The sequence below is a fragment of the Heloderma suspectum genome, chromosome 3 (assembly GCF_057233095.1).
Source record: "Heloderma suspectum isolate Gila_16-S chromosome 3, 16-S_ref, whole genome shotgun sequence".
Taxonomy (NCBI): domain Eukaryota; kingdom Metazoa; phylum Chordata; class Lepidosauria; order Squamata; family Helodermatidae; genus Heloderma; species Heloderma suspectum.
In genome coordinates, this window is record NC_139460.1 from 266,056,948 (window position 1) to 266,081,524 (window position 24,577).

The 24,577-nt window shown below is 44.4% G+C and overlaps 1 protein-coding gene across 1 annotated transcript in view; it reads right to left on the reverse strand.

The window, feature by feature from the left end:
* Nucleotides 1-24,577, reverse strand: part of KIF1A (kinesin family member 1A) — a 140,071-nt gene that overhangs the window by 30,672 nt on the left and 84,822 nt on the right. The window contains exons 24-32 of the mRNA XM_084846837.1: nucleotides 23,805-23,983; nucleotides 22,736-22,873; nucleotides 13,612-13,730; nucleotides 10,795-10,880; nucleotides 9,966-10,104; nucleotides 6,773-6,941; nucleotides 5,739-5,829; nucleotides 4,232-4,350; nucleotides 1,648-1,703 (exon numbers count right to left, since the gene is read on the reverse strand). Of these exons, the coding sequence (XP_084702963.1) occupies nucleotides 1,648-1,703; nucleotides 4,232-4,350; nucleotides 5,739-5,829; nucleotides 6,773-6,941; nucleotides 9,966-10,104; nucleotides 10,795-10,880; nucleotides 13,612-13,730; nucleotides 22,736-22,873; nucleotides 23,805-23,983 (1,096 nt within the window). The remainder of the gene's footprint in view (nucleotides 1-1,647; nucleotides 1,704-4,231; nucleotides 4,351-5,738; nucleotides 5,830-6,772; nucleotides 6,942-9,965; nucleotides 10,105-10,794; nucleotides 10,881-13,611; nucleotides 13,731-22,735; nucleotides 22,874-23,804; nucleotides 23,984-24,577) is intronic.

Genomic DNA, 24,577 nt, shown 5'->3' on the forward strand with positions numbered 1-24,577 from the left:
TTCATTCAAGCCTTCATACAGACTAAATTTAGGAACAGCAAGCAAAGCAATGCTGTTCTAGATGGGGTCCCATTTCCCTGTCCTCCGAGTACTGCATGGGTGCATTTCCCAGGAACCCTCCAAGGCAAGAACCCTCCCTGAGTTGGGGTCTTTTCACAGCTTTGTCCAGGGACCAACCAGGCTTCTGAGCCTTTCTCACAACACAGTTCACAACTGACAGGGATGTTGCAGGGCTGGATTCCTCCCTCTCTCTTAATGGGAAGGAGGAGGCTGTGCTGGCAGCAGACAACATGAGCCCAGAGAAGGCTTCCAGGATTTCGCCAGCAAGCATGATGACTACCAGGCCCTTAATCATCTGGAGGGATTTCTCATATTCTTCATAGGTGACACAGAGAGACAAACAGACAAGACAAAATGAAACAATTACGCTTGGATACCTACAAGGTTTGTGAGAGACACATGCAGCTTATCCAGTGCCTGCAACCATGACCCCTACTCCTATAGCCCTAAATGTTGTGTGCCCCTGAAATGTACAACATGACATGGGTTCAAGGGAGAATGAGATTAGCCAAGCTTTAACCATGCTAGGCAGAGATTTGGGACAGGGGCAGGGGCAGCAGTGGTTAGTTATCTGCTCCAACTCCTCCTTGGATGAACTTCTGGTGCCTCAGTTCATCCCCCAACGCAGGGGTGTCAAACTTCTTTCAGCACAAGGGCCAAATTCAATTTCAGAGAAGCTCTCAGGGGCCACATTCCAGAGGTGGGAGGTGCTGAAGGCAAAAGGGGAGAGGTAAAAAATACAAAACATACCAGCATGTTGTAGCTTACAGCTCTGACTGCCAGCAACTGAGCCTTAGGAGAGGCATTTCAGCCTTTTAGAATGGGGAAAAAACTGTGTAAAAGCCGTCAAACCACCAAATGATCAGTGGTTAGAGGAAAGGTGGTGGGGCCAGGGGGAGGCTGTGGGGCCATCTCAGGAACCCCAGAGGGCAGACTGGGACCCCAAGTAGGCCAGATTAGCCCCTACTCTTGACCTAATAGATACTAGGGTGGTACTCAAGAGGCACATAAACACTAAAATGTGCTACCAATACAATACAATACAATACAATACACAGTAAAACAATGCCGTAATAAAAACAAATCAGAAGCATACAAACAGCAGAGCAAACCACACATACACTAGCTTTAAAACTCTAAAATGCCTCAGCAATAAGTTTTAACTTGGTGCCTATAAAATTCAGTGTTTGGAAACAACTCAAGAAAGAGCCCGAGCTTTCCCCAGCACCAGAAAAGTGCAAAGGCCAGAGCTGAGATGCACTTAGTGCCCACTGGAATTTCTCATATATATGGGGAATGCTGCCCTCCACCTGTGACTCCCCGTAGGCACATCAGAATACCAAGGCAACGGCTAGAACAGTGCTGGAAAAAGCATGGAAGTGGCTCCTCCCTGCATTCTGGGCATTGTTCATTCACGCAACAAGTCACATTGGTGTTTCTCTCCAAGCTCTTTTGCTGTGATTCATCTTCTCCCAGACAAAAGCAACAGTTTTGTGGGGGCTGACCTCTTTCCCCCAATCTCCTGCTCTTCTTCTTCCTACATCTCCACTAACTATCATGTTGAATGAGGAGCAATTGTTCTCCTACCTGGTTTGGATAATGGCATGACGCGGGGAAAGTGGCGCCGGGATGGTCTTAGGGGGCTGTAGAGAGAAAGAACACAAACCGTTGTGAAAATATACAATAATCCATCCCTGGAGGCCCAAAGGACAGATTTCGCTATGTTACTCCAACAGGAGTTTGCGTTGGTCAAAGACTGGAAAATGAGCCCATGAGGGACTAAGCAGTTGCCTCAACTCTTCACTAGTGGAGGCTGGTGACTCCGATGTCAGTGGGGCAGTGAATCCACTCTTAGTTTCAGTCAGAACCAGTCAGAACTCTAAAGGAGCTATCCAAAGTGCTGGACCCTGTCTTGACATAGGAGCTACCAGCCTCTAGTGCTCTTCACCCACACAAGGTTCTAAAATGGCAACCATAATTTTCGCATTGATATTTGGTGATTGGCTCCCTTGCCCAGCTGACTGGCCATGCTGATTTACATGAGGCTCCCATGTGATCTTCAAGAGACTGACCCTGCCACAGCATGTTTAGCTTTAACAATGTAAATGAAGCAGCAGCATGTGCCCTTGTACCATTCCCTGGCTTGGATGATATACCTGGACATGCTTCAGTTATTTTACTATGGCACAGACTGCACCAGTTCTGCCAAGGCACAAATCCTTGTCACTGAACACAGGAACCTGCTCAAGATCAGTGGTGCTGCTAGAGTTGGACCTTGGGGCCCAAGTCCAGGGCCCTGAAGCCCAGGGTGGGCCCAAGGGACCACCCAGAGAGTGGAAAGTGATGGCAGCATGGCAAAGAGGCACATCAGCAACTGAGCATGCTGAGTCCCACTGGGGCTGATGGAGTTTGCCACAGCATCCTTTCTTCTTCTGAAAAAAACATTTTATGGTTGGAGGGAGCCAGCTGGGCATGTACATGGATACAGATGCTCATTTTATTAGTTTTACTTTAAAATATATATTATCCTTTTTTTTTTTTACAACAAAATGGTGTTTATTCAATCAGGGCAACGGAAGCAAAGTCCAGTAGTTTGTTGTTGTTTATTCGTTCAGTCGCTTCCGACTCTTCGTGACTTCATGGACCAGCCCACACCAGAGCTTCCTGTCGGCCGTCGCTACCCCCAGCTCCCCCAAGGTCGAGTCCGTCACCTCCAGAATATCATCCATCCACCTTGCCCTTGGTCAGCCCCTCTTCCTTTTGCCTTCCACTTTCCCTAGCATCAGCATCTTCTCCAGGGTATCCTGTCTTCTCATTATGTGGCCAAAGTACTTCAGTTTTGCCTTTCATATCATTCCCTCAAGTGAGCAGTCTGGCTTTATTTCCTGGAGGATGGACTGGTTTGAATCTTCTTGCAGTCCAAGGCACTCTCAGAATTTTCCTCCAACACCACAGTTCAAAAGCATCTATCTTCCTTCGCTTAGCCTTCCTTATGGTCCAGCTCTCTCAGCCATAGGTTACTACGGGGAAGACCATTGCTTTAACTATGCAGACCTTTGTTGTCAGTGTGATGTCTCTGCTCTTCACTATTTTATCAAGATTTGTCATTGCTCTCCTCCCAAGAAGTAAACGTCTTTTGATTTCCTGGCTGCAGTCAGCGTCTGCAGTAATCTTTGCATCTAGAAAGACAAAGTCTGTCACTGCCTCCACGTTTTCTCCTTCTATTTGCCAGTTATCGATCAAGCTGGTTGCCATTATCTTGTTTTTTTTTAGGTTTAACTGCAACCCAGCTTTTGCACTTTCTTCTTTCACCTTCGTCATGAGGTTCCTCAGCTCCTCCTCACTTTCAGCCATCAAAGTGGTATCATCTGCATATCAGAGATTGTTAATGTTTCTTCCAGTGATTTTAACTCCAGCCTTGGCTTCATCAAGCCCAGCCCATTGCATGATGTGTTCTGCGTACAGGTTGAATAGGTAGGGTGACAGTATACAACCCTGCTGTACTCCTTTCCCAATCTTAAACCAGTCCATTGTTCTGTGGTCTGTTCTTACCGTTGCTACTTGGTCGTTATACAGTTTCCTCAGGACGCAGACAAGATGATTTGGTATCCCCATACCACCAAGAACTTGCCACAATGTGAAATTGCACATGTTCAGAGTAATTCTTTTCAAAAGCAGGGTTGGCACAGTTTTTCTTTTCTTGTTTTGTTGCTCTACCATATTGGGAATGTAGAAGCAGTTGTAAAGCATGGAATGGCATGGTGAGGGATTGGGGGGGGAAGACAAATGTTAGTTGTGTGCTTCACAACTGAAGTAACACACATGGCTGTCTAAAGGGGGGGCTGCAATACCATTATGTCCTGGGGCTAAAATTACCTAGCTGCACCACTGCTCCAGAGAAGGCCAACAGAGAGTCCCAATGACTTTTTTGCTATAGCAACAGGGTCCATATATCACAAAATGGACATATACAGCCTTGTGATATTAGTCTGTGTGTGTGTGGTTTTTGTTTTTCATTCCTTTGTAAGCAGCTTTGGGATAGGTTTCAAATGAGAAACAGTATATAAATATTGCTAATAAATAAATACACCTGGGCTACATTTAGACAAGCCATACCCATGAAAGAGCAATTCTATGGCCATGCTAGTTGTCATGGAAGTGACACACTTACCTGAGGACATCCTTGCAGAGTGGGGGGAAAGGATGCTGCTGATAATGTCCGAATACCTCAAAGACAATTGGCTGGCTCTTAATGTACTCAATGAAAGATTTGGTGACCTCCACAGCAATCTGAAAGACAGGACAGAAGGGGATAAGACAACTCATCTTACAAAGGATGACGTGTAAAGCTTGCTAGGGTATCGACAACTTCCCATTCATTTACAGCGCAATCCTATGGGTGAGGAGGCTCAGTTCCGTCCAAAGCCCTGTCTAGAAGACACTAGTCATGTAGAATATGAACTCCCCATCTGTATCCATATTATCAAAAATTATGGCTGCTTTTTCCATTTCCCACTTGTGCAAAAAGGAATGCTTTGCACTGCTGTGTTGGTGTGTCATCCTAAATTTGCTCATATGTTAGCACAATGACACAGGGCATGTTGTGCAGCTGCAGTGGTTATGCCACATCTTAAACACTTACTTCCTGGTGTAGCACATAGAATAATATAATACAGATTATATTAGGTCATTCATAATATTCATAGACCCTATCATAGAGCTTTCAGCTTGTGTAGAAACCACTGCTTTGAATAGTTCTTCCACACATAGAAGGAGGTGACCAACTGGTCTTAACATGAGAAGATTGCTACATCCATAGTATAAGAAAGGCACCTGGAATCAAGAACAATGTACTTTTTCATACAAGAACATAAGAAGAGCCATGCTGGATCAGACCAAGGTCCATCTAGTCCAGCATTCTGTTCACACAGTGGCCAAGCAGCTCCCTGTGGGAAACCCACAAGTAGGATATGAGTGCTATAGCACCCTCCCACCCATGTTCCCCAGCAACTGGTGTACATAGGTATACTGCCTCTGACACTGGAGTTAGGATATAGCCATCAAGACTAGTAGCCATTGATGGCCTTTTCCTCCAGGAATCTGTCCAACCCCCTTTTAAAGCCATCCAAATTGGTGGCCATCACTACATCCTGTGGTAGTGAATTCCATAGTTTAACTATGTGCTGTGTGAAGAAGTCCTTCCTTTTATCTGTCCTGAATCTCCCACCAATCAGCTTCATGGGTTCTAGTATTATAAGAGAGGGAGAAAAAAGTCTCCCTATCCACCTTCTCCACACCATACGTAGTTTTGTACATTTCTTTCATGTCTTCCCTTACTTGCCTTTTTTCTAAGCTAAACAGTCCCAGCTGTTGTAACTCTTCCTCGTAGGGGAGTTGCTTCAGCCCCTTGATCATTTTAGTTGCTGTTTTCTGCACCTTTTCTGACTCAGCAATATCCTTTTTCAGATGTGGTGACCAGAACTATACACAGTATTCCAAGTATCTCCTTGTTCTTAATTGGGCAGTTGCATACACTGTTGCTTGACATAAAAGGTGCTGCCATTAATACCATCTCCATGGCAATCACAAACCTGCTCTACCAGGGGAGATTTCTATCCTGGATGCAGGCCCTGCATGTGAAGTTGTCAAAAGGAAGATGTGCCATAAGTTGTACTAACATTTTGAACATGATAGAAGCCAAGAGGTGGGCCTCGTCCAGTGTTCTTCAAGGGCTCTGTAGAGAAGGCCTCATCATGGCGATGGATAAAGCTGTGAACAAATACAGCTTTTATTATTGTTGTTAAATATATTTATCTCAGGAGGATCTATTTACATATCATTTTATTTATTAGTTTACATATTATTTATATTCAATATATAAACATGGGTTCAGTTGGGGTCTGTTGGTCACAACTGGGCTTCCTATGCAAAAAGGCACAATTTATTTTACTTTATTTATTATATCTTTAATCCACCCGATAACAAATGTTCTCTGCGTAGATTACTTTCTTGTAGGAGGCGTGTACACACTGGAAGACCAGTAAGACAAGGATCTGGGGGGCAGGGGGGAAGATAATTCTCTGTAGGGTTCCTCACCCCCATCTTGCAGGGTCCCTTAGAGTTTTCACATGTGTTCTCCTTCTCCCATAATAATTGTTGGCTCACCACCAAACCATTGGCCTTCCTCCCACTACAAAATCTAAGTAGGGACTTTGAAAATGTAGCTCTATCCTAGCCTCCACCCTTCATACTTTTAAGTGCTAAAACCACTTAAACAGACTGGAGTTTCTGTCAAGACAGGATCTCCCATCTGGAAAGGGCAGAATTTTTATTATGTATATACCATGCCTTCATCCCAAAAAGTAGATTTCACGGTGGCGTACATAAAAATTAAACATTCAGCACACTAAAATGACCTAAATTCTAAACATAGATTAGAATAGCCTTCCCCAACCTCGTGGGCTCCAGATATGTTGGACATCAATTCCTATCAGCCCCAGCCAGCATAGCCCACGGTCAGGAATCCTGGGAGTTGCAGTCCAAAACATCTGGAGGGCACCAGGTTGGGAAAATCTGGATTTAAATATAGATCTAAATATATATTTGAATAGATTAGAACAGCCAGTGAACTGCAAAGGAAGGAGTGATCACAATCTCCCAAGTTTGTCTGAACTGGGTAAAGGGCAAATGAGGATGGAGGACTGCATCTCACTTAAATTGGCAGAAGATGTCGGCGTATTCTGCTGAGATGCTGGAGGCCTGCAGAACAGTCACTCGGAAAGTGAAGATGCTACCCAGCTTCAAGTGCTCCAAGGCTGCCTCTAAAGGCCCGTCCACAGCAGACTTCTCTGAACTGTCCAGGAGAAGATCTTCTGGGGTGGCTGGAGAAACAGAGTTTAAAAATGGTAAACATTTCCTCACTGGTATAAAGACCATGTTTTATATCCTATGGGGCCCACACAACAAAGTAAAAAGTAGAGGAGGTGCTGGGTCCTGGAGGAAAAACCATCACGGGGGGATGTGTGTGTGTGTCTCCATGAGCGATTTACTCCAAGCTGGCTGCGTCTGGAGGTCATTAGAGATATATGATGTTGTGGCCATCCAGCAGCCACCCTGGAACTTATCAGGGAAAAACCGGATTTCCTGAGACTGCTTAAAGTCCAATTCTTTTCCTTAAGTCTGGTTCTCCACAGTATAGTTGCTGTGTGCCCCAACCCTTGCATTTACCTCAAGTATGCTAGCCCTGCCCAAGGGTGTGCCCTTCACCTTGATCCTGGTCAAGGGGTGTTTCCTGTATGTTTCCCATCCCTGCACAAACCAAGTAGTGTCTACTCAGAAGTAACTCCCTTTGTGCTCAATGAGGCTTGTCCCCTGAATGCCCACATCACAATTTACAGTGTTCCCCATCACAGTTTAAAGCACAAATTCCCTAAAGGCGTGATCTCATTGTTTGGGTTATTGCCTGAGGAAGTAACTACTTCACACCTTCTTTATGGAGATCCTGCACAGCATCAGGTTAGAAAGGGGGCTGGTTTCCCATCCCTGTGTTCCCCCTCCCTTTCCCAGCACAAGCATATGCATGTCTACTCAGAAGTAACTCCCATTGTGCTCAATGAGGCTTGCTCCTGAAATGCAGGTGCATCTGGAGCTTCAGGGCAAAGGAGAAAGGGGGAGAAGCCTCTCTTATTGGTTGAGAAGCCCCTGCTAGTCAGATGACATTCATTCCAACTCCCACCCTCACCCAGAAGTATGTTCTGTGAAGCAATTTTTACTGGTTCAGAGCACTCACTCGTGGAGCCCTGCATGGACCAAAGCACAACAAAGTTGATTCCTTTTAAAAAAGTAGGTACTCCTCCATTCACTTCTTCTTCCGTTGTCGTGGAAACACCCACCAGGGCTTCTGGTATGAAATGGCAAGGTGGTTGCAACAGCCTCATAGGGCTGAACCCTACAGTGGACATACTGCTATTCACAAACAATTCAAGCACCACATGTTAAAACGCTCATGAGTACAACCTATCATTAGGATAAACAGAAACGAGGCAGCAGACTTTCACAATGTTATGGCCAGCGCCTCATGTTCCTTTTATTGAATAACAGATCTGGCCTCAGTGACACATTTATCACTTCCCGTTTAGACTACTGCAATGCACTTGACATAGAACTGCCCTGGAAGAATGTTCGGAAACTGCAAAGGGTGAAAAATTCTGCAGCCAGGTTTCTTTCCAGTCTGCGGGTTACAGACCATATTACACTGGTCTTATACCAGCTGCACTGGCTCCCAATTTGTTCCAGGGTCCAATTCAAGGTGCTGGGTTGTACCTAAAAGCCTCAAACAGCTTGTGGCCATGATATTTGAAAGACCACCTCCACCTGTATGAATCTGCCCACACATTATGATCTTCTTTTCAGGCCCTGCTGTATGTCCCACCACCAAAAGAGGCAAGGTTGGTGGGAATGTGGGACAGTGGCTTTTCTGTGGCAGTGTCCTGCTCTAGATTGAGTCTTGGCAGTTTGCAAGCAAATACAGGGAGCGATGCAATAGAATAGTCAAGTTGGCAAGCAAATGGGCAGACACACAGGTTACAGTCCAAGGAGGTTTAGGCTAAGGCAGGAGTGGTCAAAATCCAGGCAGAGGTCAGAACACGGTCAGTCAGTCAGGCAATGAGGATCAGGCAGCAGCAGGAGTACTCAAGGTACCAAGCAAGAGGTCAAACACAGTAAATCAGTCAGGTACATTACACCATTCAGAAGCAGGCTCATTAGGCAGTCCAGAAGGTCAGTAACCAGAGCATCAACCACAGGGCATAGTTCAGGAGGCAAGGTACACAGCAGAGGCTGGATAGACCGAGTTGTTCCAACAGCGGATGGGTTTCTAGTGAAGGCTTTTAAGCCCAAAGCCAGCCGGACCCCCACCCAGAGCTCAGCTGCAGCAATCAGAGCTCCCTTTCCAGATCCTAGTCCTGAGGAGTCCCTTTATCCTGAGGAGAGCTTTTCTGCAGGTGAGCACTCCTTTGCACAGGAGCCCTACGAGCCTGTCACTTCAGGCAACAACACTCCTGGGGATCAGGGGGTGGCTCAGCCTCTGCCTCAGAGTCCCTTTCTCCTGACAGGGATGGCCCTGCAACCACTTCCCCCAAGGGTTCAGGCTCCTGTGGGTCTGGTGGCAGTCTCTGGTCTGGGGTACCCTGGGCTTCTGGGGCCTCTAGTTCCTCCTCTGAGGAGGACTCCTCCAGTTGAGGCATGACAGGTAGTATCCCAACTTTGATGTATTCTCACCTCTAGCAGGAGTGCAGGGTTCCTTCCAAACAATTATCCCCTCCAGGATACTATAAGCTGAGTGTAAAGGACTCAAGCACAGCATTCCACTGCCACCACCCCAGTTTTCTGTTTTCTTTTCAACTGTGAAATGCAGCATTCTTTGGCCATTCAGCATGCTTAGCCCTCACTGGGTGTTGGTTTTGCTCCCTTAGGTGTATGTTGTTGTTTTTTTACAAATTTGTTTTGCACTTCTGCATTTTGATACCTCCGTCTCTTTTTTTCAACAGCCCGGTTTTGGCTCTCCATTCCTGTTGGCACTCACCACCTGAGCTTGCTTTTAGAGGGAGTGATGTCAGGGGTGGGAGGAACACAGAATATAATGTAGGGATGACCACGCAAGTGCTGTTTCTTTCCCAATACACTTTATCATTTCAATAAAGACTGCTTTTTTGTTTCAATAAGGACTGTTTTATTTATCACCCTTGCTCCACTGCCTTCAACCACGCTATGCAGATATAAAGCATCTGATAATGTAACTTCTCCTATTTTCCATATAGGGAGGTCCAATAAGGGGCTCAAATCCTTTCTTTTCACTGCTGTGCACTAAGTTCTCCACCCCCTTTCTGACCTATAAAGATGTATACCTGCACAGGTGTTGTTGTTGACTTCATCTGCTGATGGTCCTATGTCAGTTATTTGCCCCTGTCCCTCTACAATGCGCAGCTCCTCCTGTGAAGTTCCAGAGCGGGACATTCCCACTACAGGACAGGACTCAGACTGGAACTACAAGAAAGCAAAAGAAAGGGATGGAATACAAAGGATAAGTATGAAGGCTGTAAATGGTGGTATTTGTTTTCTCTTGTAGCACTGTATTTTGCTCTTCTTTTTTAACCATTAGGTCAGGGAGATTCACAGCCAAGTTCAAGTAGCAAATGGACTGAAGAAAAGAGGGACCTGTACAGACCTGTGTTTATATCAGTCAATAATAATCTGATAAGTACACTGCTGTTGAACAGTATGAATTAAAGGAGGTATCAGTCAGCATCCCTCCACCCACCCCAAATAGGTAGACCACAAAAGTCTATGACTTTAGATGTTGTTAATGGTGGTTTCCACTTCACTCTGAGAAAACAAACCTGCCTACTCTTTATTCCATATGTTAATACTTGTAAAAAGATGCAAATTTAAGGTATTCATTGCTTAGCTTTGTGGATGAACTACAAACAACTGGACATATGCAAAATAAATAGTCAGGATGCTAGGAAACTGAAGAGACAGCTGTCTTTGATGAAACTCAGGATTAACAAGTACTGTCTGCCCCCTCCCTTACTTTGTGCACAGTACTGCACTCTGATGGTTTTGAATCTGCACAACAAACTGATTAATTGATAAGTGATTAGATATGGGCCAATGTACTCCATGTAATCAGCTTCCTGGGATGATGCTCAGACAGTGCTGGCTTTCATAGCATACCTTCTCAAAGTGCTGATCATCAAAGGAAATTTTGGCTGTTCCTGACTGCCGCACTCCTGAGCCATAATCTGGTGCTTCTTCATCCGCTGGAAATAGGAATGTAGCCAGAGGTTATAGTAAGGAAAGAAAAGCTCACACTCCTCTACAGATTGAGAGTCATGGACAGGGACTCTTAAGATACCCGTCTTTTCACATGCAGTCATTTCACAAGGCACTGTCCAGCCATGCAGGGCAAATGCAGTCAGCATTTAGACTGACATCAATCAAAGATGATTTTTGCACATTGCAAACTACTTCTCTAGATAGTTACCATGTGTCCAGTCAGACTAAGATGAAGGAAAAGTAAAAAGTGGGGCTGGCTATCTGGATGCACCTTGAATCATCCAAATGAATGGGAATCAGTGAAGGTACCACTTGGAATTCATACATTGGATGGTTTAAGTGGAGTAGGGCATAACATTTGATTGTGCTTGCCACGTCAATTGCTCTTTTTGCCATCACCCTCCAAGAAGTTCCAGATATTTTGTATGTGATTGGGCAAGTCCATATGGTAAGCTCCTTCAGTTGTGACCCCCATATGGATTCTCAACCACATGGAAGTAGTTTTTGATAACAACCAACCCGGTGCTACATATGAAGCAGATCCGATCCTAGTACTACCACATATGCTGTTCTGCACAGGCACAAATCACTGATATGAATCCTCTGCTTCCACTATACATCTGCACCAGCTGGGCCCACTCTGATCTAAAGGAACGAAGGAATTATGAATATGTGTTGCTCCAACAGATGCCATCCTAAACTTCTTCAAGCATCATACTGCCCCATTGCTCGCTTTGCTGTATCCATGTTCCAACTTAAATCCACAGTATGTCTATTTCTAAAAGGTTCAGCCTCCATCTTCAGGGATTTGTCCATGATGTATGTTGGGCCAAGTTCTTATATAGCTGTCATTGTTTCTGAATGGATGGGAACCGAATCAGCTACACAGTCCATCCTTCAAGGATTGTTAGGGTTTGTCTGTGCTGTAGCTTATCAAAGCTCATACTTGTATATCTGATACATTCAACTTTTACTGAATTTGTAAATGACCATTTATGCTAGGAGTTGGCAACACACGGCACTCACTGCCCCTGATATTAAAAAAAAAAATTACCCCCCCCAAATTGTGTCCTAGTGGCTATGGAGCACCCAAAGGGCCAAATTTAGCTTGTTTGCGGGCTAAATTTGACCCTCTTGGTGTGCCATAGCTGCTACAGCATGCCCAAATGGTTAAATTTCACTTGCAAACAAGCTCATTTTAACCCTTAAAGTGCTATGGACTGGTTTGCTGCTGAATTTTGGTAGCAAGCCGATGATTTCCTCTCTTTTAAAAAAACATTTTTGGAGGTACCCCACAGTTGTCAACTCCTGATTTATGCCTTTGTTACTGATTCAGAACCTCTTTTTAAATTGTTGCCCTATGCCCAAGGGACTGTTCATGCACTTTGCAGATGTGTCTTCTCTGCATCCTGCCCTTGTAGATGTGTAGGCGGAGAATTCTAGATTTGTCTATTGAAAATCTTTTAAATTAAATAATTATATTTTAAAGTATTTCTAGAATTTCACAAAGAATAGCCAGTCAACAAAATCAAACCCTGCTTAAGCCATCTGCACTTCTGGGAGGCACAATCACCTTTTGTGCCAGGCTCAACAGAGGAAAAATAAGAACAGACCACTTTGGCCAACACATGGCAACTACAATGGCAGAGCACTGGAGTAATGTATGCTTTCTGTCTCCATGCTTTTCAGGTCCATGCTAAGCCTTAGCAGAAACATTTGCCCTGCCTCAAACTAGTGCAATTCTCACCCCCACATGGATCCCCATCATACTGAAGCAGTTTTTGATGGCCACCACATTGCTTGCCTGCACTATGCATGGAAGAACCAAGAGAGTACTAGCTTGGGATAGAAATCACTGCCCTGAAGTGGTAACTAGAACAACAGTACAAGGGAAAGATGGGAAACCAGAGACCTCAGGACTCAAGCTGGTCCCCAGGAGTGTCCCAATTGGCTCAAACTCCAGGGACCCATGGTATTATGCATCTCAGGTGCTTTCTCCCACACACGTCGAAATGCAGGGTTGGGTCACACACAGGTATTCATCACTTCATGAATGCAGCAGCAGCAAGTGGGGAATTGCATGTGTGAACAAGCTACCACTGATCACCTCATATACAATGCTTTTCAATTGCGTCAGTTCACACATTCAGCTGTGACCAATGAAATGCTGAATAATCAAATAATGTACACGTATGTGTGAACGGTCTCAAAGGACTCTTTAACTCCTCCTCCCCAGGGTGAACAACAACAGATATTTTGGCAAAATCCTCCTCCCCTTATTATGCACCTTAGGGTGCAATCCTATGCATGTTTCGACAGAAATAAGTCCTACAACTCCCAGCTTGGCTGGCTGGGGAACGCTTGAAGTTGTAGGTCTCATTTCTCTCTAAACATGCATAGGATTGTGCCCTTAGTTGTTCATTCCGACACAAAGGCAAAGGGCTCTTCTGCTCCCTCTCCACTTAAAAAAACCAAGTTGGTCATAAGCACAGGTCATGAGTATAAAAAATGAGCTGGTCATGAGTGGAGGAAATGCTATAGACAAGAGCACCTAGAACAGCCTTCCCCTACCCACTGCCCTCTAGATGTGTCGGACTGCCACTGGCCATGCTGGCTGAAAAAGATGGGAGTTGCAGTCTGACACATCTGGAGGGCACCAAGTGGGGGAAGGCAGGCCTGGAATTTCCCCCATCACCAGCTCCACCCCCCTCTTACCTGAGATGGCCTGAACTGCCACACGCAGGAATCCTTTGACTTCCCCCTTCTCGCTGACAATGGCAACGCGGTGGACCAGGGGCACAGGATACAGCAGGTTGCTGAGATACACAAAGGCTCTGGAAGTAGAAGTAACATAAGGAGAGTGGTCACTGCGTCCCACGTCTGAGCTTCTCCAAACATACTCCATAGCCGATGGTAGCTGGGACCACAGTTCACCGCTCACATCACAACATGGTGCTGCAAAGCAAAACTAAAGAAAGGCAGCCATGGCCAGCCGGACAGAGAGGGGGATTCAGCGTGCTTAGAACAGAGTTCCTGTACTGAGCAGTGAAGCGAAAGTGTAGTGAGTTAGTGAGCGCTAGCATAGCGTACCTCTCGTTCTGTCATCTCCCGTGGCCGACGGGAGGGGAGGGGGGGGCTGTGCTGGTGCAAGAAGGAAACTAGAAAAAGGACCTGTGGCAGGAGAGGCTAGACAACTAGTACCCTGGGTGCTGTAATTCGTCCAAGGTCCTGCTGCTGCGTAATGGTGGGGCAAAGAGGACAGAAAAGAGAGGGAAGAGGGGATCAGAGTAGGGAAACAAAGGCAGAGGGAATTAGGCATGAAGAGCAGAGAGGTAGGAAAGAAAAGGGGAGGAAGTAGGGAGACAGGCCTCTTCTAGAATGAAATACTCTCCAGAATTTGAGAGAAACAAACTGAGCTGAATTACAGGCCTGATTCAAATGAGCTCTTAATCTAGTCAAACTAACCTCATGGGAAGAAAACATGCCCATATAGAGCATAATATGCTGCAGCTAGCTTCATTCAAACCACTAAGCTGAGGGCATGGATTGTTCCCCAACTACTTGGGTTTGCTATTATAAATCCATGTGCAAAAATAGCATTGCTACCTCTGGAGGGAAAGAATGTGCCACGGAAGGCTTACAAGACACACCAGTCAGGTAGCTGGACAAGAACTTTATTGTCTTTTTTAAACAGGAACAGAACAGCAACAGAAAACTCCTGAATCCACCCAGATACAACTAAGTCCAATGCCACTTAGTGACTAAGCACTATGATGACATTATCCACACAGTATCCAATATCCTTGATAAAAATAGAACCTATGGTGAGTTTACACACAATATATATGGCTTTTAAAATCTTTGCTTGGTTATCTGCATTTGGGAACATACATTTATGGGTTATGTTTTTAGCCCTGCTCCATTTGGTTGATATTTTATAATATTTTATAATGTTTGTATGTTATCCTTTATAGTACAGCCATTACAGTTTAGCACCTAGTGATAGAAAACAGTCATTAGCCCTTATAGAACAAAGAGACACCCATTAAGTCCTAACTGAGCTGTTTCTTCTATGATAAGTGAGCTCTTTCTTCTATGGAAGCTGCATATCAAAATAGGGCAAACCATTACAGTTCTGCATGAGAATGAACATGCTACACAAATAAGAACTATGAGAGAGAAGCCAGAGGCCTAACTTTGCACGAGGACCTTGCTAAATTAGAACTCCAAATTGGGGTCAAGAGACATTTCCATGTAGGTTTTAATACAAGTGATCAGAAGTTAGGTGGTCCAGAGAAGGTAAGAAAATGTATGTGGATTTATGTAAGCTCGCCCTAAGAGTATTATTGTGTATACCAAGAGAGGCTTTAAGCTTCCCTCTTGGTGTTTCTACCATCTGTGGCTTTTCTTAATGATAGAAATATGAGAGAAATCATATGAACATTGGTCACAGCAGCCTTCCACAACCAGATGCCCTCTAGATAGGTTAGACTACAACTCCCATCACCCCCAGCCACCCTGGCCAGTGGACATGCCCTCTGGAGGTGATGGGATATATAGTTTGACACATCTGGGGGGCACCAAGTTGAGGAGGTTGCAAGAATCACTTGCAGCTTGAAAGGCTGCTCTTTAGGTCTGGGGAGGTCCATTTGGCTCATTCTCTCTTGGCTTCCTGCCACATTCTTGTTCTAGCAGGCATTTGTTCTGTTGGGTTGATGGAATATTCATGCACTGCTCCCTGTTGTTAAGCTGCTTGTATCTGTTTTATTGCCTATTGCACTTTTTAAACCTCTACTTTCAATTTTGTAATGTTTTTGAGTTGGATCCAGAATGCACCTTTGACAAGAGGAAGAGCTCTGGTTGAGTAAGATCCCTCTGCCCGATTTTTGGGGATCTCCCCCCCATCCACACCACAGGTCACCCCATTCAGCAGGGTATCCTGAACCTGTTTAGCATTTTCAGGGGGCTGGAAGGGTTATTGTGGAAAAGAGGGAGAGGGAAGTCCACTTCCACCAGCACAGTTGTTCCAGTGTAAATCTGGATCCAATTTTTTTTATGTTGGATGCTATCCTGAGTGTTACAAGGCAGTGTTCACTACTAAACAATGACATCAGCCTGGGTTTCTTTTATACCTTTTCTTGGGAACTGACATCATTCATTCTGTTTTTATGGCGAATCTAGATGATATTTATTGAAATATAGAGGTTTCAGTTTGTCCTGCCATTTTTTGAAAGACTGGGTTATGGTGATTTTAAAAATTTAATTAAAATACAATTGCAGCACCAGACTGCCAGTGCGGCAAAATACAATTGTGGCTTATCTGTCCATTTAATTAATTACTTTCTGTTCACTTCAAGTCTAGATGCTACTGAGTCAATTCTTGTTCCTCACTTTTGTAGGGGATACTTAAAGAGCATTTCTACATTAGGCTGTTAAGCGGTTGTTAATCCACTGTATCTGCTTTCAGTTTTGTGGAAGAACTGAGATCCAAGTACTATATAAGGAGCTTCACTTTTCTGCGACATAACCTCTAGGTGGCACTGTTGGATAGTGGAATAGCACGCACAAGTAAAAAAAGGGTTTTCTTTTGCTTTTACAATTAAATACCGCGCTTTCCCTGCTCTGAAAAACTCACTGAAATTGCTCTTTAGACACAGAAGCAAAAGTGGAGGGTCATGACTTCATCTAAAGAACCTGTCAACAACTGTGAGTAGGGAATGATGAACACACGGTAAATGCCTCGTGTAGAAAAGCCTTCCTAAGTACCCATTTCTGATCTGCATAATTGTTCATTACTTGTTTAAAAATTATTTGTAGTATGGTAATTTTATAAATATAGTTTGTATACTTCCTAGGATTGAACAGTAAGCAACTAATTAAAGGGCTGGTAGCTGAAGCAGCACTAAAAAAAATGGGAGTAACTCCCCCTGAAGCAGATGAGTAATTTCCCAATAAACATACTTAGGATCTTGTCTGTGGTGAAAGATGGGCATTCTGCTATTGTTATGAGGAACAGAGCACAATATTAAGTGTCACATAGAAACGCCATTTACTATCTTATTACAGGTACTCCTAAGGAACCTCAGGAAGCATGTGGCACCATCAAAAGTACTACCCAGACCACAAGGGCTGGGCGGAAACATAATGGTGAGGCAATCTTTAAGGTAAGTTTTTAGGTCTTTATATGTTAACAACAGAACCTTAAATGTGGACAGCCAGTGCAGTTCTCTTAACAGAGGTGTAACATGTGGCAAAAAGAGGCCCAGCTTTGATTCTCGTTGGGAGAGAGACAAGCCAGAGTTCCTGGCACATATATTCCGGCAAACAACCTGGGATTTTGCAGTGGGAGCAATCTGGCAGCACGTACCAGCAGCATGCTCATTTGTTCACAACAACCCAGGATTAAAACAAAAAACTGGGTTGTTGTGATGTGCAGACTGGGCCACACACAGCCCTTTAAAACTTTTAAACATACATACAAGCAACTGTTGTTAGGTGATACTTTTCTTGTGGTTTTAGAAAAACTATCCAACTTGACCCCAAAAATGAAATGTTTCAGTGAAATCTAGAACTACAAAGGAGTTTCCCTCCAATTTACATGAATCAGTGCTCATAAAACTAATTTTAAAAATTATCAGATTACATCATGTCCACATTTTACTGTGCATATCTGATAAATGTGTATGTGTGCTCCTTACAATAGATTAACACCTTTAATTTTAAATCTTGTGAACATATATCATGAGCTCACCTAATACTCATAAATAGGGTCAGTGACTGGAAGGATTGTTAAAAGGTAACACAGAGGTTGTTTTCTTGAGAAAAGATAAATAAATGCCCAAGTGTTAAGAAGCAATGGGTGTATTCTCAAAAATCACTCCCAAATGTATTAAATAATTTATAGACAACAGAAACGAAGACAAACATTTACAAAAGCAGTAGCTGATTCTGAGTCAATCAGCTGATGACTGTGTCCAATGACATTGCTCTGGGTTTGGAGAAGACAGGACTTTGTCCTACTGTATGTCAGTGATTGCCAGATCTATGGGAAAGGGTGTATATGCAATATTTGATTGCTCATAGCTTACAGTAAATATAGAATTCTGCCTAGAGGTGATTAAGGCCGCGATCCTATACACATTTATCTGGGAGTAAGTCCCATTGAACTCAATAAGAGTAGGCATGCACAGGATTGTGCTATAAAACTCACATCCCTGATAAATAACACTTTAAGTAGACAATCCTATGTGTGTTTAGACAGAAAAAAGCCTACAACTCCCAGCATTCCCCAGCCAATATGGCTGGGACTTGTAGGACTTTTTTCTGTCTAAACATGGATAGGGATGTGCCCTAAGCTGTCTTGAGAGAGAGATATCCAGTGAAGGGAGAAAAAGGAGGTAGAAGCTACACCCTGACCTGGTTTACACAACATGGCACAGCTCGTCATTGGTTATTTAACCCACAACAAGCTGTGGCACCCACAGGTGCCACTCTGCATATCCAACCCCCACTTAGGGTTGTCATGTTGTGTGAACCTGGCGAGTGTAGGTTATGCAAGGGTTAGACAACCTTCGCATAACCCATGATCTCTTCTAGGTCACCAGGTGTGCATGACACAACAACCCCTGAATGGAGGTTGGATATACAAAATGGCAGCCACCCCCACCCCCCACAGCCTCACCATGGCTTAAATAACCCACAGTGGGCTGTCATGTCATGTAAACCAGCCCACTGTTTTATTTTGTTTATTCACTGGAAAAGCACATAGCTTTACATATCTGTGGGCATTCAGAATTTGAATGCTATTACACAATTTTACATCACATTGCAGTAAATACCCCAAATTTTACTTTCCTTCAAACCACTATGTGTTTCAGCTTCTTATTCATTTTCTAAATGTAGAACTCCTACATAACATTTCCCCAGTAGAGATCAACAAAGGCTAACCAAGACTTTTGAAAAGCTCATATTCAGGTATTTAGAAGACATTATGTATTTCCATTAATTTCTCAGACCTGCAAATCACCTTTATGCTCAGAGCCTGTGGGCAGATGTTCTGAAAGGGCACAGATAATATCACCTCATCAAATTGCTTCTCTTTTCTCCAGCATGACCTCCAATGTCTATTTTGATATTGGATGACTAAGAGGAAGCTTGGGGTGGACTTCTATTGGAGACCCATTATGATCACAACCAACAATGGTACATTATGAAATAGGCCTGAAATCCAGAAGACTGAAGAGGGAAGAAGTTAGAGAGCTGGAGAGGTTGAGAGACAAAAGCTGGAAGAAGAGGAAAGGGGAAAAGGGCAGGGAGGGCTGGAACAGACAGAGAGGTAGAAGGTTGGATAAAGGACAGCAGAAAGAGCCTGTGTGTCATTAAAGGAATAGAGTAGGACAGAGGCACTAACCACAAGATTGGTGAGGTGCAAAGATGGCATGCTCAGACCAAAGAAAAGCCTTTAAAAAGGAAGACAAAAGTGAAATAACCCCCCAATTTTGCTAAAGCTTTGGAGATAGAGCCAGCAGCTAAAAAAAAAAAAAAAAAAAAGGAAAAAAAATCAAAGACAAAGATCCAATCAAAGCACACTTCACGAGAAATGTGAACGGCACAGCTGCTGCATGGGGGGAGTCAATTTTGGCTGACTCAAAAGACCCCCAAGAACAGTTCACATGATTGGGGGAGAGGGTGTTCCCTCATTGAGCTATTTGGTAAGTTTGGCCTGTTTGTTGATTTAAAATCTCAAATCCCCCAAGAGGAGAAAAAAAAAGGAAGAAGCCAGCTCTTTCGGTCGGAGACTGCAGGACTGTTCCCCCATCTCTCTCTCTGCTTTTTCCAGGCCCTTTTCCTCCCTTGCTTGCTCCCATTTTCCTGAATCCTACTTAAAAGTGGGGAAACTAGAGGTCAAAGCTTCTTGCCTGAACCAGGGTGGCCAAAGGCAACAGTGGACAGGGCTCCTGCATCATTTATAGTTGTACAGAAAAGGGAATTTCAACAGGAGTAGCTTGCATGACAAGTTACACGTACTGAAATTCCCTCTTCTACACAACTATTAAAAGTGCAAGAGCCTTGTCCTTTTTTTTGCATCCAGCCTCCCTAACCTGAACACCAAGGAAAGAACCGTCTGTATTACAATCCAAGGTTGAAACTGAGCCCAGTATAAAGGGAACAGCTCCTGAATCACTGGCTTGTGAATGCAGTCCCATGAAGGACAGAGTCTGGGGGATAAATAGAGAACTATTTGGTTCTGCCTGAGCAAAATGGGTAAGGAAATTGCAAGGAGCCCAGCCACGTCTTTGTTAGAGACTAAGAGTGACCAGTAGGAGCGTGCCTTTTGTACAGCGTATGCAACCATTGTCAGAATAGGCCAATTTTCTGCTTTCACAAGCAAAGGTAATAATGTGGTAGGGAATCTACATTTATTATCAGCAAACTCAATTTGCAGTCCCAAGACAGAAAGGATGAAGACTTTCACTGCCGTATTTAGAAATGGGAACTGACCAGGTTTGTTTTGCAGAAATAATTTCTCTCCAGGGCCCATCTCTGCTAAACTGCAGTGTGGCAGAAATATCTCCATTCCCTCAGGAGGCAGGACAGCTAGAGCAAATAGCATTGGCCCTATGAAGAGCAAATGACACTGGGTGGCCATATAAAGGGCAAGGGTTCTTACAAATACATCCTGGAGTTCATCCTCAGAAATTAACCGGCTCCCCACTGCTGCTGCTTGCTGAAATCCTAACTACTACCCTTTGACAAAGTTAAATGCCCCAAATTCCAGTCTTGTACTATTGACCACTGCATGCAAGAGGTGTTTGCCTAGCTTCTTCATCATGTTTTCAGGGTTTACTTCTTGTTTCTGAATCGCAGTTATACCTTGAACTACCCTTCTCTCTGAAATGACATCCCAGTGTTCATTTATTTCAGAGATATGTCTTGGTGCCCTCTCTACCTGCTGCTCCAGAATCAACAGGGAACTGAATTAAATCCATGATACTAACAAACAATGAAGGTCCCAAGTGCAGCCACCAACTCTGGTGGCTAGCCAGGTTCTGTGATAACAACTGAGAACTTTTTGCCTTCTAGAAAATACCCTGTTCTATTTGTCTTACTGCCAGTTGTCTCACTGTGATTCCTCCTTTCATATATATATGTATATATATATCTGTATATATATGCTCAGTCACTTCTTGTTGTTTTGCCCCATTCTCTCTGGACCTTCTTAGAGCTCCCCTGTCCCTGAGTGCCTTAACATGGGAAAGCAGGTCTCTTATGCGAAAGAGCTAGTTCCTTCCCAGCATGCTCTCCTAAGACCTCACCAACCTTCCTACTAAACTGAACAGGGGGGAGCGGTCGTAAAATGGATCCTGGCCATCATACAGCGGGTACTCCGGAAAGATGTCTTCCTCCAGGTCCTCCTCCTCCTCCTCCTTCCCCACGTGCTGCTCGTCAGCAGGCTCGGTGATGTCGGAGTCAGGGTTCGAGAAGGTGGGGGAGGGGGTGAGATCAGCCATGCGCTCGCTCATGCATGTGTTGAAAATAGGAGAGCTGTTGCAGCCAGAGATATCTGAACTAAGGTTAGTACAACAAGATAGGAGACAGGTTAACACCAGCTATTCCAAACACACACAGAGAGAGACTAGGCTCGCTTTGCCTTTTCTTTTAAACCAAGCAAAAGTGTTAATAAGGGGGGGAAGAAATGAAAAACCTCCCAGACTGAACACGTCTAGCAGAGGAGCCACCAACGCCATCAGCTGAAAACTGTGAAGATCCAATGCATTTGATGGGAATCCCCCAACAATCTTCACTGGAACAAACATGTCGCTTTGTAAAATAAGGTTCTTCTCACCCACCGGTAAGAGGCGAAATTCCACTGTGGATCTTGGCAATGGGATGAATCATAACTCAGATGCACCCAAATTTGTTAAAATTTAATGGCAGACCCTTTCCCCCGGTCTCCGACAATTCCCAGCCGATGGCATCACATTTGTTTTCTAATAGTTGCATGGGAAGCACATGAGAACACACAGTACATACTAGGCAGTATATAGGCAGATATTCACACCGCACATGACACACACACACACACACACACACACACAGACAACACATACACACGTACACATGTACACATCCTACAGCAGGGTTTCTTAGCTGCATCTCACTCTGCAAGCCTTTTTTTCAACCCAAGAGCACAGTACTCCCAGACAGCCAGGAGGATCTTCTACATAGTAGTACGGTATGGACAGATGGTGACAATCCCATGACATGTGTCTGTGATGGTTCCCACCAACCCAAAGATCACAGCCTACAAGCAGGGAGTCCTGTCTGAAGGGCTACAACTTAGTCTGTACAAGTTATAAATGTGGGCTAGCATGGTCATCCTGGATCATGGAGAGTACAGGCTATAAAAAATCTCTTTTGACCTTGCTGTAAGAAATTGCAGCCATCAGTGGTGGTGGTAAGAAGGGGAACATACTCTGGATGCTGTGCATTTGGATGTCAAGCATACCTTTGTGAAAGGGCTATGCTGGTGTGTGTGTGTGTGTGTGTATATATATATCTGTGTGCAGCTCACATTTAAAAAAGCCCCTGCACTGATAGAAATGGAAGACTACCCATTCCAGTACACAAACCTGGAGGGCAGAGAAAGATCCCTGCAAAGAGTGAGATGCTATGCAATTGTCTTGATGTGTGATCAAATCTCCAGATGCTTGGCAATCTCTGCCCCACTGTGGAAGGAACACCATTGCTGCACAACACCCACCCATGGACCATTTCCTTCCTTTGGATCACTTTGGCTTGGCATGAAATTTCAACAAGGGCAGATCAAAGCTCTCACCTGCCAACCAGCCTGAACCAAGGGAAGCGGTCATAAAAGGGGTCTCCGCCTGTCACCACATTGTCACAGTCTTCTATAACACTAGAGGGCACTTCAGCAGCCCGGTCATACATCTCCCGCATTAGGTCCAACCTCTGCCTAAAATGGTAAGGAAAACAAATTAGCACTCATGATGGTGGCTGAGTAATTCCCCATCGGTCTACTTGCACCGACAGCACTATCTTACCTGCATGCCCTCAGAAGCTGGTGCTGAATCCTGCTCTACTCACTCGACACAAGCTAATACATGGGGTAAATGCTCCATCCTTGTTAGGAACAAGTAAATAAAAAAAGCCCTCAAGAGCCCCAGTAGAGGAGCCCTATTTGGACAGAGTTTATAGTAAGGACTTCTCTTTGTAGAGTTTGGGCCTGTTCACACAAGCACTAGTAGCTGTCATTCAACATGCCCAGAGTCGATGGATGCATGACTGTTCTGGCATGTGCAGAAATCAGGTTTCAGCCCATGTGATGAACCAGTCAACGTGTAGGCTGATCAGTGGTATACCAAGCTCAACCTAGCTCTGGCACAAGTCACAAATGTCGTATGAGATCCTTGCATGGGATCAAATAGCAACGTGGGCTAATGTGGTCATCCTGGATCACAGAGACTACAAGCAAAAAATCTCATTTGACCTTGCAGTAGAAAATTCCTGCTGTAAGTGGTAGTATTGGGAAAGGGTATACTTTGCACACCGTACACAGAAGACTAGTTGTGTAATCTTGCTGGCTGATACATCCATGAAATAAAATCTCATGTGTCCATTTCCAAACTCAACCCATGTTGCCCGATCATGATGCACTGAAGTAGTCATGTAAGCAAGCCCTCAAATTATCTGGTAAGGCAAGGTAAACACATGCTTACAGGTAAATGCCCTTTGATTGGGGCACCATGGGCCTATAAGAAGGCTCGCTACGATGTCAGATGATAATCCCATGCCCCGTGTCACCTTTTTTCCAGGTGATCAAAGCTCCCCTGCCTCTTGGTCAGCCAGCCAGCTCCCTGTGGTGCAGCTGAGATGTGTCTGCCTACCTGAGTTTCTCCAGAGTCCAATAATGGGTTGCTCCATTCTTCTGGTCCTGCACCTCCACTGCCACAATGGTCCTTGGGAAAGGACGTTTCTCACGGTCTTTGGCAGCATCCGGAGGAAGCAGGTCCGGAGGAAGAGGTGAGTACAGGGTGTCTGTGAGAAGTACGAACTGAAACTGAACCTGGAAGTGAACGATCAGTGTTGCTGGTTAGTATTGCTTCATGCAAAGAGCACACTACTTGGGGCAACCTGTTCTCTCCTATTGCATGCAAGTTATGATAGCAGGATTGTCACAAAGACAACAGGAGCCCTGAAAACGCACTCTTCTTTAGCCAGGTCACTAGCAGTTCCATTCAGCTGAACTGTAGTCACACCATTTCATACTAATGGGCCCTTTTTGAAATTAATAATCATCGTCATCAGCATAATCTCTCAGTATTTATGCAAAGACACTTTTAACCATTGCATCTGGGAGGGAAATAATACTTTTCTTAACTTCAAGACCCTATGTCCCTTCCCTCATTTATATGCCAGTTTGACTCACCTAGGATATTATTTCAGGGGTCTCAATCTTTTTGCGTCAGTGGGCATATTTGGAATTTTGAGAGAAAGTCATGGGCACCCTCACAAAATGGCTAGCATAAGGGGTCCTGCCCATTCATAAAACGGCTGTTATGGTCGCCACGGCTGGTCACAAAACACTCATTTCCCAGAAGGCAAACTGGCAAGACTAAAAGAAGAGTAACTTGCCCAAGAACCTAAGTATAAGACAGAG